General features: G+C 35.6%; 1 protein-coding gene across 3 annotated transcripts in view; it reads right to left on the bottom strand.

The window, feature by feature from the left end:
- Nucleotides 1-19598, bottom strand: part of LOC139743330 (uncharacterized) — a 33036-nt gene extending 13438 nt beyond the window's left edge. For all 3 annotated transcript variants that reach the window (XM_071653820.1, XM_071653822.1, XM_071653821.1), the window contains exons 1-4: nucleotides 19366-19598; nucleotides 8842-9153; nucleotides 5706-5953; nucleotides 3134-3233 (exon numbers count right to left, since the gene is read on the bottom strand). In XM_071653820.1, coding sequence (XP_071509921.1) covers nucleotides 3134-3233; nucleotides 5706-5953; nucleotides 8842-9153; nucleotides 19366-19429 — 724 coding nt within the window. In that variant the 5' untranslated portion in view covers nucleotides 19430-19598. The remainder of the gene's footprint in view (nucleotides 1-3133; nucleotides 3234-5705; nucleotides 5954-8841; nucleotides 9154-19365) is intronic.
- Nucleotides 19599-19879: the final 281 nt, after the last annotated feature.

Genomic DNA, 19879 nt, shown 5'->3' with positions numbered 1-19879 from the left:
TCTTTCCAGGCAGTTTTATATCACAATACCATACGGTTAGAAAATCACAAAACCGTATATAGATAGATAGAAGATTATGTCTATACCGTGTCTTATATTTGGATTTATTTTCCGTTTCTATATTTTGTTCTAGCCTGTTTTTGTTTTTTGTACGTGGACATAATCACATTGTTGATTACCCAGTAATGGTTACGTTATGTGCCGATAGCATGTCCGTTGCTTTTATTTTACATGTTTTGTGTATTGATTGCCTCACTAATTATACTTATTTTCTGTAATGTCCGCTTTTCTCTATATTACCTTAATATGTGACATCTTAATTATGATTAAGGTGTTTTTTTTTTTTGCTTGTTTTTTTTTCAAACGCTATGCTGTATTTTAGCGTCATGCATAATCAGCGTTATGGTATATTCATGATTGCATTTGGACTGTTATTTCGTATTTCAGCAACAAATCATGTGTGTGTGTGTGTCTGTGTCTGTGTCCCTGCATCGCAAAAGTACCAAACAATTCGACAGACATGGATTGTATATTATAAGTATTATATAGTATATAGTATATAGTATATAGTATATATAGTATATCAAAAGGGCAGATTCTAAACTAGACAGTCTCTCTCTCTCTGTATACATTGCATATAATTTATGTGACCGTGCATCACAAAACGAACAAAAAGTCGCATGCACTGATTTTGTGTGAGGACTGAAAATAGGTGAAATGGGTCAATCAAGCCAATCTTGACTTTTTCATATTTTCTGAAAGAGCAAGTCTTCTTGTACATTATGCTAAAATTTGGGATCATAAAACGAACAGCAAAGTGTGTTTTTTAATAGTTTTCTCAAACACCTTTTTTTAGAATAGTGCGATGAGGTGTTTCTTTAGAGTCCCCTTTTCATTTCTTAAAGACCCTGCACTTACTCTTCACTTTCAACTCTAATAATTTTAGAAAGGATAATGTTACTGCTTTGAAAGTTAGTATCAATCATGGACAGAGTGTTTTAATAAAGCATGCTCAATTTCAGTTTAATCTGATAATTCCTTCATTGTTGCTCCAGTGGTTTACATCCTGTTTTTCCCCATTCATCACACAGCGAACATGGCTTGCTAAAGATTAAGTGCTTGAATAGACCCTGTACTTCAGAGCCTCTTTTCTCAGTTCACACTTTTCCTGAGTGTGTGCATACTTTCCAATATTTAGATAGGTTAGGAGAGTCCATTTGATTCGAAAGTCTGCTCTTTCAGAATATGCTCTTAACTACTGTACCTTGTTGGATTTTGTGATGCAGGGTCACATATAATATTATATACACATAAGTGTACAGTTCACTTCCGTAAGAGTCATAACTGAATATACATCCATTGCAAATTAAGTCTATAGTTCAAGCAAAAATGAAAACTCAACACATTTGTGACAAATATGTTTGTTTTTATTCTTTTTTTTTTTTGCCGGTTATATGGAAACTGTTGTCTTACACCGTCAAGACGTGCTGTAGTCCTATTGAAATAATTATATTATGGCGGAGGTAAAGCGGTCGCCATAGCGACATTGATTTTCTAGTTCATAAATTAATTACCTTGCAAGTGAACCATGGTTCCGCGCAGTTGGCAATCGTTGGTGGTGGATTAAGGAAAGTCGAGGTGTGTTAGCGGGCTAATACTCTACTATCGGCATTTTGAGCTCGATGACTTACGTGTTGATTATTCAAAGAGAAAATCCAGTCCAAATATGAATTTAATAGTCTGATAAAAAAGTGTAAAATTTCACGCGTTCAACGGTAAAAATTTGACTGAAATCGGATGAAAAAAATAAGGAAGTTATGAAATTTTGAAGTTTTGATAATTGCTCCAAAACAGTTCTTGTACTATGGGTATGAATATGCAAATGAGTGAACTAACGATGTCATATCCTTACAATTTTCCATTGGTCGTGTGCAAAAAAAAAAAAAATGACGAAAATTCAATGTTTCTGTCATTGAAGTCTTAAGCATGACGTTATTCCTGGTTGAATAACTTAAGAATAGTTATCAGTTATATATAAATATATATGGATTTTAGCATCGGGCATAATTGCGTTTGAATGAAAAAAACAAACTGGAAATTTCAAAACTTTATGTACAAACTAAAAGGGAAGTTGTGAGGGGGTGACATGCTCACTTTGCAACTTGCTTATTCGTATTGACTGTTCAAGAACTGTTTCCCCAAAAAATAGTGAAACTTCAAAATGCCATAACTTCCTTATTTTTCATTCGATTTAGATTAAATCTATGTTGTTATATATATTTTACCCTTTCTTATCAGACTAAGAGTGATTACTTATATTTGGACTGGATTTCCCCTTTTAATGATCAGTCCTACTACTCTTGTCTATTTAGAGTATCATTCGACTCTACAATGTCCATGCCTGTTCTGATCTCTGTCGTTTGTAAATCTGCAAGTCTCAGGCAGTATTCGCGAGCATTTAACTTGTTCGGCAACAGGAAAAAAAAAAACATGCATGTAATTTATGCCTTTATATCTCTCGAAATTACTTTGGTAATGCACTTCTGTTTCAGCTGCCATAATCTAAAAAGAAAAAAAGGAAAATGCAAAATTCAGCAGCCTGCACTGTTGCCATCTCCAAAAGGAATACATTACTCCATTTCTATTGCTCAAACACAAATATTGTATCGAAGTTATTACTTTTTTCAATTTGTCGTTACATTATTTTCCTTGCCCCATCATTTTGTTGATAACTTCCAATCCTTCAACAAGTTTAAGATCATCCAATTTTATCGTAGTTTGTTGGTTCAAAAACTAAGAATAGTTTGCTTATGCTGGAATCAGTCACCTCAAGCTATCCGTTACATTTCGACTGTTTTTATACGGTCCTCAACATCATTTTTTCAAAACAGCTTATCAGTATAAATACAGGCACATTTTGTATTTCTTTAACATCAGTATTGTTTCATTTTTACTGACTTCCATGAACATGTCCTTGTAATGATTTTTTTCATGTCATTTATTTTTTTCTCACTGCGCCTTAAGCATTTATTTTATCATTATTGTTATCATTATTATTATTATTATTGTCATTATTATTGGTGTAATTATTATTATTTTGATTATCATTAGGATCTTCATTATTATTACTTACCCTGCTCTCTTTTCAGATGAACAACCATTTCAGTCGATCCCTTTACTGCAATACCTTCTGCCAGACACCTGAATTTGCGTCCGACCTCATACCTCGAAACCTGGTATGTGAAATCATGTATGCATGTATGTTTGTACACATGTTCATAAATAGATAAGTACCGGTAAGTCAACTTATGAAGACAACTTTGTATTCAACTATTGTCGATTATAATCCACTCCCATTCAACCTTTACTCCTGACAATGCTTATTTTAAACAATGTCTCCCTTATTGTTACGTCATGAACGCAGGGTCCAGAGTACATTCAATGAAATGTCGAAATTAAATTCGTTGAAATAAGAGTTCAATTAAGTTCCTTGAATAGCAAATGATATTATATTCAACATAGCTGAATATGATTAAATACATATTTTGTTGTAAATAAGTGGATTTCTGTATTAATTTCTATAAAACGACATACAAAATTAATGATGAGCATGCAACAGTAAAGCACCCTCCCTCCCCCAAACACACACATTAAAATAAACTTTTTAGACGGTCCTGCTCATGTAACATAGACATTCCATAGTGACATGTTCCTAGCTTACTTAATGTACACCTAAGAAAGATCACGACATGTCTACTGGGCTCCACTCATCACGGCAAAAATGTGTGTTTTTTCGCGAATGGCCACTTTGAGGCAATTAACAAAAGGAAACATCTCTAGCTTCGAGATATGGTCTACAACTGATGACGATGACATGTACTTCCTGTGAAATATATATATATATATATATATATATATATATATGTATATGTATATATAAATCAATTAAAAATCCATGCAAGGACAGGTAAACATCGGTGTACCTCAGGGCTCTGTGCTGGGGCCACTGTTATTTTTAGTATATGTTAATGATATTGTAAATTGTTCAAAAATATTGAAATTTTCTCTTTTTGCTGATGACACTGTAGAATCATATTCTCACAGAAATGTAAACACACTTATATTTACCCTGAATAATGAATTACAAATGTTGAATGAATGGTTTAAATGTAATAAGCTTTTTTTTTAATTTTACAAAAACAAAATATGTTTTATTTCATTCTAAGAGAAAGAAAATTTCTGTAAATTCTAATTTGATTAAGATTGAAAATGTAATTATTGAAAGAACTCAAATCATAAATTTTCTTGGTATTTCTATTCATGAATCTCTTGAGTGGAAGCACCACTTAGAAAACATATCTTCGAGAATATCAAAATGTGTTGGAGTGTTATCTGAATTGGTAAATTTTGTACCTAGAAAAATTTTGTTTTATATATACAATGCAATAATATTACCACATTTTAATTATTGTAATGAAATATGGGGTAAGACATATAAAACTCATGTTGAGAAATTATATATGTTACAAAAGCGTTCGATAAGATTGATTTCTAAGAGTAATTCTCGCAGTTCAAGTTTACCAATTTTTGTTAAGTTAAAAATTCTACCCATTTATGAACTTGTTCGATTTAATGTATTAGTGTTTATGTTTAAGTATCATAAAGGTATTCTCCCAATTTTGTCTCATGATATGTTTAAATGTAATTTGTGTTTTCATGATTATTCTACTCGGGAAAGATATAACCTGAGAATGTCATTAGCCCGATTAACAGTTAGAACCCATTCAATTCGTTTTACAGGTGTAAATGAATGGAATTCAATCAGTCCAGATCTCAAATCCAGCACTACACTTTCCCGCTTCAGAACATTATTCAAACAGCATACTGTTATCCTGTCTGAGTAGACTGCTTGCTACCAAATTTCTTCTACTGTTCACTTCTTTGATCCTGACATTGCTACTGAATGAGTGTGTTGGGTGTGCGCTGCATGTGTGCGAGTGATAAGAATATGGTGTGTGTGTGCATAGTATAGGGCTGATAAGTGTGTTTTTTTTTTGTTTTTTTGTTTTTTCATTTTCAATTTGCACAATATGTTATTTAGCAACTGTATTTTGTTTTATTTTGTTTTGGGCCCCAACAACAAGCACCAGATGCTTCAAAGGGGTCCCGGCATTAATTCCCATAATATGTGCATGTATGTTTATACACATTGCTTTTGTCTTTACTGTGTACATAATGTACTTTTGATTTATTTGGTGCCGAATAAATTGAATGGAATTGAACTGAATTGAATCGAAATTGAATTGAAAAATAAACAATTCAATTGATAGTATGTACTTATATGTATCGCATGTAGGTTATGATTAAATCTAAGTATGCCTCAATAAACTTACCATACTTAATGCACTATAGCCTTGGCTTCCGCTACAGTCTTTAATGAGTAAACCAGGGTGGGAAAACTTGAACATTTGAGAATGTTTGTTTAATCGTTTGTTTGTTTTTCGGTTGGTTGATGTGTGTGTGTGTGTGTGTGTGTGTGTGTGTTTGTTTGTTTGTTGCTGTTGTTGATGGGGGCTTTTTTGTCTTTTCTGTCTAGTTTTCGGTTTATTGTTGTAGGTTGTTGCTGTTTTTGAGGATTTTTTTTTTTTTCAGGAAGAAAATAAAAAAAAATTAAAAAGATTTGCAGCTGATTCCGGGTGTCTCACCTTGAGTCCTAGGGACACATTCCAAAGACCGTCTTCAGCTGGTATTTCCGTCCTGGCGTATTCCTCGGAGTGAGTGTCACCCTTTACGCTCATCCAAGACAAGCTCACTGCTGGACGAATCATGTTCACTCGGCAAACGATGGGGAACAATTCGAACTCTTCCATCAACTTACCCACCGTGTAGGTACATTCTCCCTCACTGGTCGTTTTGCAGTGGTCCACTGTCGGGTGCAGTGGTTCGGCACGAACTGGTAGGCAAGTGGTAAAGTGATGTGACATTGGTTTCCGTTTTCTTTCAATGAGATGCACAGAATGGTTCTGGAGACCCCCCCCCCCCCCCCCCCCCATTCTTAGCTAAACTTTCATCGGTTCTGTAAAATTATCGTGAGCAGAATTTATCTAATGTCTTGTCAAGTTGCAGTAAATCTAATAATATTCTGAACTGCTTAAAGTGAGTGTTCTTTCTTCTTCTTTTTTTCTTGGTTGGTTTTTGTCCCGTTAACAATAATTATTATAAAGCTGAGTCAGACACTTCACTGCCTTCGCATATTTTACAAGAAGTTATACATAGTAAGCAAATAATCAACGTTGTTGAAGGTGATGGGACAAACTATCACTTCCGAGGAGATCTGGATGTAGCTATCTTTCCGAAGCGCAGCTGAGGAAAGATAGCGTACACATTCAGATCGCCGAGGGAGTGATAGTTTGTCTCATTGCCTGAAACTAAAAGTTAATTATTTGCTTTATATTCTACATCTAGGGTCCTAGATATTCCCATTTTATTCCTCATCTGAAACCGTAGGCTACGTAGTTTACTTTAGACGTATGCGCGTAGATGACAAAACAACGAATTTGCTCCGCGCCCAGCGCGTGGGACCGAAATAAAAGTGCGTTGCACTGGGGTCTATCACTTCACCCAGGTCAAATGATAGACCACAGTACAACGCACTTTTATTTCGCGCGTACTCAAAAATTGTAAGTTGTATCACGCGTTAGGACTGTGTGGACTAAGAGATCAGCGAAACAAAATGACTATCATCATAGAGGGTAACGAACTTTTCTTCTCAGGCGATGTGATGGGCAAAACTACGCTATATCATGTGATCAGCTTTTGACAAACCTATGGCAAGATCCTTAGTATGTGAAATATAATGTGTAATTCAGTGTATACTAGTACATGTATCTGATCAGTTAACAGGCTCAATACCCCAATAAAGTCAGAAACGTGTCCGATGTCGTTTCAGTATTTGTGACCCTACACCTCAAAACAAACAAAAAGTCGCCAGACGTGAATTTTTAGCTAAAGCCCAAACAAAGTTCTGGTACGCCTGCAAAAGTTGCCAAATTTCGCTCCCAAATGTGAACGTATGCTTAGGAAATGTGCGGGATAACGCTTTAATAACAAGCTATTCGATGATTAACGACGAAAATGCGAAATATTAACCAAAAAGATTCAGTCTCAGAACTTACCCGAACGGGGTCAGGCCCAACTCGGACTCGGGGATAACTCGGCTTTGCTTTGACAGCGGGATGAGTTGTAATGGTTGTCCATCTGGGCCCCATTTCACAAAAAGTTGATATGATAGCAACTCTTGCTGGAATGGCAATTGTCATGGTAACGACTAGAATCCAGCTTCCCGATTGGCTGGTGCTATTGGAAGTTGCCATTCCAGCAAGAGTTGCCATCCTAACATCTTTTATGAAATGGGGCCCTGATTGTACAGTGTTGTCCTATGAGAGCGGACTGTATAAACTAGCGCTTGGTGTTCTGACTACTCGCAGTAATGGTCCGAGTTGTTACACCACGCGCATCAAAAACCTCTTTTGCGCGCATGTAAAATTAATGTGCGCCTATCAAGCACCTCTAAAACAATCAAAGGCGCTTGATAAACAACAACAAAAACTCCAAAGACCGCGCGCTGTCATTTTTGTTTTGTTTTGTACAGGATTACGCTAGCACGCACTTTCCTGTCCATTCAGTTAGGCCTCATTTGGTATTAGGCAGTGGCCAGTAGAATGTGGCGATCACGAACTGCGTGTGAATTGTCTGAAGTAGGGTCGAATTTTTCCCGAGACCGAGTTAGTCTGGAGCCTTCTGGAATAAAAGTCGGTTTTTCTACTATTATTATTTTTCTCAAAATACTCCAAACCGACTCATCATTCCGGCAAACCGCGTCAGCCAGGTAAGTTTCTTAGTGGACTCTTTCGATATATTGCAAGCAAATATTATGAAATGGTGCTAGACGGGTTCTCAAGCCCTTACCAAAACTTTGTTTTCACTTTAAGACCATATTCTGAAGGAGCAGATCTTAAGCTTTAAAATGGTGTATAACTCAAATCAAATGGACTCTTCTAACCTATCTAAATAGTGGAAAGAAAGCACAAACTCAGGAAAAGTGTGAACTGAGAAAAGAGGCTCTGAAGTACAGTGTCTATTCAAGCGCTTAATCTTTACCAAACCGTGCTGGCTGTGCGATGAATGGGACAAAAAACAGGAAGTAATCCATCAGAGTAACTATAATGAAGAAATTATCAGATTAAATTGAAATTAAGCATGCCTCACTAACACATTCTGTCCATAATTAATGTCAACTTTCAAACCAATAGCGCTATCCTTTCAAAAGTTATTAGAGTTGAAAGTGAAGAGTGTGGACAAGGTTTTTCAGAAATGGAAAAGGGATTCTAAAGACACACCTAATCACACTATTCTACAAAAAAAAAAAATGTTCGAGATAAACTGCTAAAAAAAAACACACTTTCCTGCCCGTTTTATGATACCAAATTTTAGGATAATGTAAAAGAAGACCCGTTCTTTCAGAAAATATGAAAAAGTCAAGTTCGGCTAGGTTGACCCATTTCACTTACTGTATTTTCAGTCCTCACGCAAAATCAGTGTGTGCGACTTTATGTTCGTTTTGAGATGCACGGTCACATTTGATGTACGCTCGATGATATCCTGTACACTTCCACAGTGATTTATTAATGCATTTCTGCATTATACTATAAGTAAACGTCTATGTACTGGTGTAGGTATTGTATGTAATACAAATGGACACATGTATTAATTTTTTGAAATTCTTTTAATACCTATTTTCTCTCCTCTTTGCTTGTAAAGTGTACTGAGATTGTCATTCACCGATTACTGTCAAATTGGTGGATCCACGAGGCCAGTCTCCATTTCTCAGAGCCGCGTGACACGAGTACGTAGTTTCATCCGCCACGGACAGGTTCCGCAACACTAGGGTGTGTGAAGGCGTCATGTTGAATCTCGGGCCCCCATCGTTGATGATCTGGTTGTCATAGTTCTGTATCACAATCTCGTAGTCCGGATCTCCCATTGAGTTGTGGCGATACCAGTACACGGCTATAAATGGCCTGTCGACTTCGCATGGTAGCTCTACTGTGGATCCCCGCAAAGCACTAATAGCTGGAACTGTCCGGATATCTCCTGGGAAAAATACAATGTATTCGAGAGCGGCTAATGTGATGGCAAACATTGGTGTAAAAAAGAAAAGTTGCAAGACACTTCTTCCTTAAGACAATTGCTCCTATGAAATACCTACACACTTAAGCCAAGCATAAATTCTATACACAAACATAACTTTAACCGTCTAAACCTAATTCTCTATAGCAAATTAAGACTGGAGCAGTTGTCGTAGGAGCAAATGTCGTGTCACCTAGATATGATGATAATGTTTGTACACAAGTTTATGCAAAAGGCAACGTCAATTATAAGATATGCAAAAGTTAAATTCAACTCTTTGTCCCCTTTGTAGGCCTAAATACACTTCTATAATATCATATATAATAATATATACTATATAGCTCCTCAGAATCACGTTATCATGATGCAAAGAAGACGAATGAGGATAGCGGTGTGTACGTCGAATGCTAACACGTTCATGAGTCATTCCTACAGGAAAGAATACAGTGTCCCACAGTATGTTCACAATGTGTTCGAACTCTCGAAATTAGTGTGGAGATGATTTCACACTGTGTCGTAGTTTTCACTGAGTGTTCACATAGTAATGCTTTGTTTCACACTGTGAATTGATGACTCACAGTCACATTGTGTCCACACTATTAAAACGCTCGTATTAAACAGTGTGAGGAGATTTCATACTGTATTCTCACTGTGTTTCTAACACTGTGGGGCACTGTGTGACACTGTGTTCTTTCCAGCAGGGATGAATACGAAGATGAGATATCACAGTCATACACCCGCAATATGCACCGCAATGTATCACTCCGACTTCACGTGTAAATCCTTGTTCTATGCGTTCTGTTTAATACATCATCTATTCTTACCAATCAATCTTGCTATTAAATGAAATCCAAGGTGGCCATCCTTTTCCGATCTGTCAATCAGACAGTTTGATATCACTCTCTAAGATAATCTCATCCTACAGACTGCTGCCTTGTCTGCACGTAAATTTAAACTTGAGAAACAATTGACAAGTTATTAATAAAGACAGCCAATCCCTTTTGCATGCACATTTTTGAAAAATTGGTGAGAACACTTGGGTATTGAAGAAAACACTATTTGGAAACCTCCTGCAAATTTTGAACTCAAGAGGGTCTTTATTTGTTTAGTTGAATTGACCGTTAAGATTTGAATAATTTTTGCGAACTTCGCAAAAATTACAAATCTAAATACTAGTCTAGTTTTACAGACCTGTGTGATGCACTTAGTTCTACATGTAGTTCATGTATTAGTGGTGTGTTGTTATTTGCCATTGATAACAAAGTAAGAGAAGCTAGTGAATTCGGCGCTAGTGTACTTTCGCACCTGTTTGTCAAATGACCTCCAAACATGCATAAACTCACCTTAGTTATTCAGTAACCTAAATACTTGCATCTGAGCGAGATTCAAGTCCAGTAGAAATGGACTTTTCACCATTTTGTCATTTATCTACTTCTCGGATTAATCTCGATCGCAGCTTCTCGCTCAGCGATAACTGCGTTGCACAGGAGCAGACAGCGCAGCACGATGTACAAAACACACGGCAGCACAGCAGCGAGCACCGCGATTGATCTGAATGTAGCTATCTCACAGTGACCACGGCAAATTCTTCTATGGTGTCTTTAAAAAGAAAATACCATTTCTAGGAAGGGGGAATAGATTCTACCTGAAAATAAAAGAAGAAAAGAAAGAGAATTATATAAGTGGCAGCATACACTTGCCCACATGCTCAACCGCTGCCATGAATCTACAACCGCTAACGGAAGACTTTGCCACAACTGCTAACGGAAAACTTGGCCGATTACAAGGAAAAAACAAATTTTAGCTTTTCAACGACACCATAGAAAAAGCCGCTGTGTTGCTACATTCAGACCAATTCGTAATTGTGCTTGTGCACCGAGCAGCAATTCCAGCGATAGCGACCAAGATTTTCCAACGATTTTCCGACACTTGTAAACACTAAAAGTTGACTTTGGTTAGGTTACTGAAAAACCAGGGTGAGTTTGTGGTTGTTTGGAGGTCGTTTGACAAACAGGTGCGAAAGTACACTAGCACCGTGAATTCTTCTTTTCTGACAATGCATATCTGTTGTTCGAAGTAGATTTATTACAACCACAGGAGGATTAATGTATGCAGCTGTACCTAGTACACAGAATACGTTACGGTGAGCGTTTGGTGCATTATTTGAATTTTAACCGCTGACAACCTTCAAATATCAGAGAAATGTTAAAGATTTACAATAGTCTTGTCCTTCTGGTGGAATATATCATGTTCTGTGCTATTTGGGAAGGAATGCAAAAGGGACGGGCCATCTTTAACGTACGTAGGACGGTCTTGCTGCCTCCTTATCTGTTTTTCTTTATGTGACCGCAACCTAGATAAAAGTGTGGGTTTTTTTTTTTCTATTTTGTTACTTCGTTAATTCTTCTGGTCACTATACAGGCCGCATAAAAAAAAAGTTACACTTTTGAAAAAAAATGTCTAAATTACGTTTGAAAATATTTGGAAGATTATTTTCTTTTTCATATTCATGGATACCAAATAGTCTCATCTATCAAGTGCAATCAACACAACAAATTTTTGTTCACGCTTGGATGAACACTGACGCTCTTTGTCCAGAGTGGGAAAAAATGGCTTGCGCCAAATTGAAAGAAGAAGGAAAATTCAGCCAGCAGTCCAAATAAGTGTTTTCATTCAAGCAAATTGCTCTTTTGCTCACAGTTTTGATTATGTTATGATAGTTTAGGAATTTTCTGGCGATTTTCTGTCACGTTTTTAATGATTTCATTGTGTTATGGAAGGTTGATTAACAGCATCAAGATCTTTTAAGCTCAGTTATCACAAATCATGCACAGACATATCGAACCCACATCCAGTCACTCAGTAAAGAAGAAAAGTACAAAATTAATGCATCCTCAGATCATTCAATCAATACAATCAATCTAATCAATCAATGAAATCAATCAATGTTTTCTTAAGATTTTTGGTATTTTGTTCATCCAAAATGGCCACCGATCACTGCTCTCTTCCCTTGTTGTTTGGTATTGATGTGTCCATGTATTGTGAAAACTCTGCTTTAAAGATCATGAAGTAATTACATACTCCAATTCTCACCAATCAATTTAGAAATGAAATCATTAAAATTACGATAAAGTTGAAAAAAAAAATCTCAGACTATCATAACATAAAGCTTTAAGCAAAAGAACATTTTTTTTTTTTTTAATGGGAGCACTTATTTGGACTGCTGGCTGAATTTTCCATCTTCTTTCAATTTGGCGCAAGTCGTTTTTCACACTCGGGACAAAGAGCGTCACTGTTCAGCCAAGCCGGAACAAAAATTTAGACATTTTTTTTTTCAAAAGTGTAACTTTTTTTTCATACGCCCTGTAGAGTCATTTAATGTACTGCCTTTCTCCATAATCACGATCTCTTGAATAATATTCGCGCGCTGCCAGTTCACTTTGATGAAAGTGATTTTGCCTTTAACTCCACGTACTAGTATGTAGGTGAAGGTTCGATTTCCGTTGTGCTTTAACATAAACAGTGAGCTTCCTGCTCAAGTGATGGCAGTGGAGACTGTTGTATCACATATCTGCAGTTCAATAAGCCCATAAATGGAATGGATAATATCTGCTCACAGACAATTAGACATGAGATGCCTCAGCTATTACACAAATACTGAATGTTTATGAGTGCAATGGACAGAATATTTCATGAGATGAAAGATGAAATGACCCACTCAACGAGGCGCAGCCGAGTTGAATCCATACAGAAAAAAAAATATATATATACATATGCCATGAATGAAGAAGTTTGTGATGAAGTAAATAAAATACAGGGCCAGAAGCTATTTTCCTGGGTATTGCAGATTGAAATAGTTTGCTGATATTGAAAGTTGTCATCTTTTGATGTTAAACGTTTGAAAAGACGTTTCCAAAAGCTTCGATTTTTTTCTTTGTAGGTATATCTTATGCGAGGCTGTCATCCCAGTCAAGCACGTTGCTTTAATTGAGGACGGTCTCCTCCACGTGTACCTCGCAATATATAATTGTTCACACCTACATCACTTCCTTTTATGTACCTGTATGCCTGTATTATTCAATTAAATTCAATTCTATTCAACTTTATTTTTCATTTCTATTAAACAGGGAATCGCATTAACATAACATTAATTATTTGTAACAATTTTAAAAAACGTAAATAAATAACAACTTGTCCATTTTTGCAATTTTTACTTTAGTGTCTTGGAAGAGAAAAACAAACGTGTTCGCTCATGCGTAAAATTTCCCCTTTTTATTGGCCTACCGGGTTGATAGCTAATTAAATTACCTTTAATGTGGTATATAAAACACCATTATTAACCAAGTAGTCTATGAGTAAGATGAACTCGAAAAAGTGTTTACTTTCTTTTCTTTCTTTTTTTTCTGAGTGTATATATATATATATAAATATACATAATATATATATATATATATATATGTGAATATATGGTTCAGATCAAGGGTACACTACACAATGTGCAAAAGTGTGCTTTTGAAAAAATTCTGAATTGAATTAATGCTATGTGACCATTTTCACTTTTGAAGGCATATATTGTGGTAGCTCCAGACAAGGTTTCAGGTTCATTGCTCCAAATTTAGATATTTTACAGCATTTCTATGGTTGAAAATGCCCATTTTTCATGATTTTTGGTGTTACATGCAGAACATAGATTTTTGGGCACCTTAATTTTTACTTTAACATTTTGAAATATGAACTGATTTCAATCTGTCAATAAAGATTAAGTATCAAATTACAGAATTCTCATATTGTTGATTTTTTTACATCACTTCTGAATTTCCAACAGCCTTGAGGCAATTTGTATGTCACGCACATAAGTTCTGGTGTCCACCAATTCTTGTGAAGTTTTTAAGTAAAAAAAAAACTGTGGAAAACAGTACATATTCTTTATGATATTCCTATTTACGTGTTTATATATATAGTATCTTCACTGCAAATTGAATTCACTGCAACATTAAGTGTACTTTTCAATATTTTTACAGTTAATCGATATACTAAATTTTTTGGTGTTATTGTACAAAACAATGTATATCATTATGTCAACACAATCATATTTTCTTACAACATTCAAATACCAGGCAGCTAATGCCTAAGTGCAAACCACTTATAACATTAGTGATAAATTTTAAATCTATTGTGTCCTTCAAAGTTGGTCTTGAAAGTGGACACCGATTTATGCACGTGACAGTTATGTACGGAATACACCTTTCAATTCACTATGAAAATTACACATTATGAACTAGTTTCTGCATCTAAATAAGTTTTTATATCGTAAACTTACATATGAGTAAATTGGTGAGAAGCAGACTCCATTCTTAGCTAATTGACCCAATATGATGTAACCTACATAAGATGGACACCGGTGTCCTAGTTATGTACATGTCACAATGTATGGTAAAATTTGCACTTTACAAGCATCTACAATTTGTTTTAAAAAGTGTTCATGTCATAAATAACAGATAACACGCATGATATAATTGGGTGTATTTGGCAGAAATTGAGTACATTAAAGGGATCGTATAGTTTTGGTTGACACCTAATTTCAGGTTTCTACACTGTAACATTTTTTGGTGAGATAATGAGAAACCTCTTATGAAATATGAAAGAGCATGTAATTTCATGAGGAATTCAACATTTATGTGATGAAAAATGGTTTTAAAATGGCTAACATATCCAAAACAGAGCGATTCTAATAAGTGTGGGACCCACACTTTATTACGATCACTTTGTTTTACTTTGTTTTTGGATGTTTCAGTCATTCCAAATCCGATTTTCATCAAATAAACTTTGAACTCTTCTTAGAATGGTATGCTCTGTGCTATTACCCAAGTGTTTTCTTGGTATCCCACAAAAAGTTAAGAGCCTAATTCTCATCTCCACCAATACTGTACTATCCCGTTAAGAGATAAGAGTGACCATAACATAGTACACCGAGTTACATGTATGTACGTAACATTTGTTATGGACAACGGCGTTTGTTTGTTTTTGTGTTATTGTTGTTGTTGTTGTTGTTGTTGTTGTTGTTGTTGTTGTTATTGATACCTGGTTCAGAAGTTTTCATAGAGAATATCACCCTCAGTGCCAGCATTGCTGTATACTGCTTCACTGAACAGCATGATATTATAATTTTTGTATCAAATTAAGAAATGAGAAGAAAGATTGTATAATAGAATGTTACGTGTTAACGTACATAACTCGGTGTTCATATATATTTCAGGAAATACCTCCAATGTTTGTTCGAAAAATCTTAACTTTTTAACTGGTTTTGTTTCTTTTGGGGGCAAGTTTCATCACACATTGAAGTAAATTTGCAAAAGTGAATTTATAACAAGATAAAAGCGTAAAGAGGACACCTAGTTATGTACATTACACTTTCTGACCACGTAAACATGGCTCGCTGATTGCCAGATGTACATAAGGTTTCATATACTCTAGCACTTTTTATACAGTAAATATTTTGCAACGTTTGGAGATTGCACAAATAATGTTACTGAGGTCTGTATGTTACTTTCAGATTTTTAGTTCAAATATAACATTTTTGGTCCCTTGAGCTGAGCTGCCCAAGAGAAATGTGGATTGAGTGAAAGCAGCAACATGAGTAGAACACATCAGTGAAAATTTGAGGAAAATCGCGCAATGGATGCAAAAGTTATGATTTTTTTGGAGTTAGAACTGCTGGTTGAGGAGACTACTAGAGGTTATGATGTATGTGTGGACAAAAATATAAATAAAATATAATGGGAATTCTTTAAAACAATCATTTTTCATGACAATCAAACATTCCATGCATCATCTTAATAGTGTGTACTATGACATTTGTTAAGGGTAGCAATATTCCCCCTGCTTTCTGAAAACGGTTACACAAGTATTCTTTCATTTTGCCAGAAAAGTGATTTTTTGTGGAATTCCGTTCATATTTTCTTTATATTGATGTCCACACATACATCATAACCTCTATACTATAGTTTCCTCATACAACGGTTCCAACAGCACAAATTTGAAAATTCATAACTTTTGCATCGATTGTCCGATTTTCCTCAAACTTTCACTGATGTTTTCTGCTAATGTTGCTGCTTTCACGCAATCCACATTTCTCTCTGGGTTTTGGTTTCCTTAAAGACAGGATGAGTGGCGTTAAGGAGTTTAAAAAGATCTAAATTTTCATATAAATCACTTTTGTTGGAACTTGCTAATATTGTAGTTAATCTATGATAATTCAATTATTTCAATGACAGTAGAGAAAACAATTATATATCTAAGCATTCAATTCATTTCCATTCAATTAAATCATATATGTATTTATGTGTTGTTCTTGTTGTTGTTTTCATCCACAGTCTAGTTTTCAAGCCCTTGGTGATTTGTATCTAAAGATTTTCACATAGTTGAACACATGACTCTGTGTGAAGTTCGATATGTATGATGTTTACACGTAATGATTTGAATGAAATACTGTTAAATATAACTAAGAGCGGAAACAGTAATTTTGTCTGTCGCTACATAATAATTATAACCAGACCTTTGACGTGTTCACCAAGCACATCCCAAAGGATTGTGTTTTGCAATATATCAAAACCTGACGATTCATCTTGTTTTCTTTTTCTTTTTCAATTACAGGCATACCAACGTTTGATGTATGCCTATGCATGCCTATAAAAGCACACCTATACTGAAAAGCAACAAATTGTTGATGAATGCTTATTACAGTCGAGGGCTACATTTTACCAATATCACAAAATGTTACAAATCTATAATAAGACATGAATGTCCAAGTGAGGACTATCGCGATCAAAGAATGTTTTAAGTGAATAAATCAAACAAACAAACAAACAAACAAAAAACGCAAAGTTTTTTTCGCGGTCTCCTCGTTAATGTGAAAAATAGTATCATCTTTATCCTAACCGCTTCCAACATCTTTTATAGTCCAGCGACGTGATTATCATAGTGCCACAAGTATCAAAATTTGTCAAAAAGTACTAAATTTGGTACACATGAAGACTAACATATTCTAAGCCCAGCTGGATATTAATCCCTTTGTAACTCGCATATCTTCTAACGTTACCATAGTATATCGACATTTTTTCTTTTATTAAACCATAGTAAAAAGTAAGAAAAGTGATTACATGTCTAGATTTTCAATTGATTGCCATTAAAGTGGTAGTCATTGACTGAGGTCTTCTCCCGTTGCCATGGTAACTAATTATCGTTGAAAATACACATATCATTTCCAATTAGATTGGTATATTAGAATTAGTATTGAAATTATGCCATAAAGTTTACTAAATTTACAGTTTTAGAATGAATTACTCATTCTTCAACTACAATTAAAGTCCTGTAGTCATTCTCTTGATTCTCTCTCTTGATCTGTTAAACCAGATATCAATTATACGTTATTAAACTGTCTTACTTTTTAACGAAAAAAAAATGTTTGATATCTTTTCCGCTCCTCTTCTTTCCTGTTTCCCGTTCCAGCTTCTGGCCATTAAAAAAAAATGTATGTTGCGCAAATGTGCATTGTTCCCTGGTGCATGATTCAAGGTGCCCTTCCCTATATAAAGTAAATCTTCCCTGACTGATGTATGACATCATCGCAATCTGAGAGGGGAGTATTCTATCATAACGTAAGCAAGCACGAAGACTGAAACGGGAAAGTTGCACTACGACTTTTTATGACCAGCAGGCAGCTACTTCATGCATTTAGAGTGATAAATGGTACAGATAAGGACTTACATGTACCTCCATCCCCCTCCCCATAACATTTACAGTGATCAGTTTCTGCTGAATTCAGATGTGGGATTTCAGATTCTTGATTATCGGAGGGATATAATGAAAATGCGATGTTTTATCATTTTGTCATTAAGATTACTCATAATCGAAAGTGAGGTTAATTGTATAGCCCCTACATTTGTGTTGATTTGTTTTACTCAAAACCTAATGAAACTTTCATGTGAAAACTATATCGAGACTACCAACTACCGTATCAATTCTATATTTCGGGTGCATACATCTATTCAATTCAATAAGGGCAAAAACTCAATCCTACAAGTATTTCTTTAAACTAAAACGACTTAGGTATTTTCAATACATATCAGAATATAATGAATGTATTGTTCAGATAAATCTAGCATGTTTAATTGCTATATGCGTTTTTCAAAGGACGAGTTTGAAAATTAAAATAAAGATGTGGATATCAACATAAACCAAAACATTTATCCTTTCCTATAATACTCCACTGAGTAGTAGATATGTACAAATTTGATGGATGAAGATGAGCCATGACGTATGGGTATTGATCGGATCAACAGGTGTCATTTGCTGCTTCTTGCCTCTTAGTGAAATCGATTGCAAAATATCCATAACCTTATGAAAGTTTCATGTGAAAACAATATATCGAGTCATATAATACTACGTACCGTACTATTTGGGTACGTACATCTCTTCAATAAGAGCAACAACTCCATCCCATTTCTTTAAACTGAAATGATTTAAGTAGTTTCAACACATATCAGAATATGAGTGTGTTTTTCAGGTAAATCTATAGCATGTTTAATTGCTATTTACGTTTCTTCACGGACTATTTTGAAAAAAAAAAAGAAAAAAGATGTGGATATCAACATAAACCAAAACATTTATCATTCCTATAATACTCCATTGACAGATACTACAATTTTGAAGGATGAAGATGATCCATGAAGCTAGGGTATTGATCAGATCAACAATTAAGTGTTATTTGCTGTTCTGCCTCTTAGCAGAGTCGAGTGTTGAAGGATACAATAGGCACACGGGAATCATATACAGGTTATTCCTTTACTAAACGTTGTTGGGCCTACTGGTACCCTAAAATAGAAGTTCGGTATGTACAGCATCCCCTTTTATAGCATGTTTAGAGTATTATAGGGCCTATACTATAGCATGCACGTTGTGCTTTCCTTCCACCTGTTATTAAAGATATTAGACACAGTGAGCATAGTGCATGAGAACTGTGGAACACGTATTATGACAGGGCAATCCGAGCAAAGGTCATGTTTTGAGGCCTTTCTCTTGCTCAACGTGGATGCGTCTCATAAAGACACAAGATTCGAGAGTACGTGTTTGTCATAATGCGATGGCGTGTACACAATGATGGTGAGATGGGCTTACCTGATCCGTATGCAACGCCCAGCAAAATGGCTGCCAACGGCACTCCCACCACGAAACGTGACATCTTCCAATGCTTATTTCATACGCCTACGTACTTATGATCAACCCTCGGATGTCCATTTGATCCTTAATTTGACTCCTATTGTAGCAAATTTCAAGTCTGAGTGAATCCCACCATGCACACAATCATAGAAGGTGTCATCCCATGCATGCAAGCGATCGCTATTATGACGCCTGTGTTCAGCTTGCAACTATTAATAAAGCGGGGATTGATCCCCCTCGTACCTTGCACCATACAGTCTTTCCTTGCACCTCCATGGTTGCACGATGTGAAATTTCTTGATCAAGAATACCCATGTATTAGCGTTTTATGGCTTCTCTCATTACAAATGATGTTATCTAGCATTTGTATTTTTTTTCCCCCGGGGGCGGGGGGGGGGGGGGGGGGGGGACTTAATGATTTGGGGTGCGGAGGGCTAGGGTTTTACAGCCTACTGCGTTGCTCTGGTTGGTC

Source organism: Diadema antillarum, unplaced genomic scaffold, assembly GCF_040938485.1.
Source record: "Diadema antillarum isolate AM-2024a unplaced genomic scaffold, OU_Dant_1.0 seq00001069_RagTag, whole genome shotgun sequence".
NCBI lineage: Eukaryota > Metazoa > Echinodermata > Echinoidea > Diadematoida > Diadematidae > Diadema > Diadema antillarum.
This window is presented reverse-complemented; position numbering and strand designations above follow the sequence as displayed.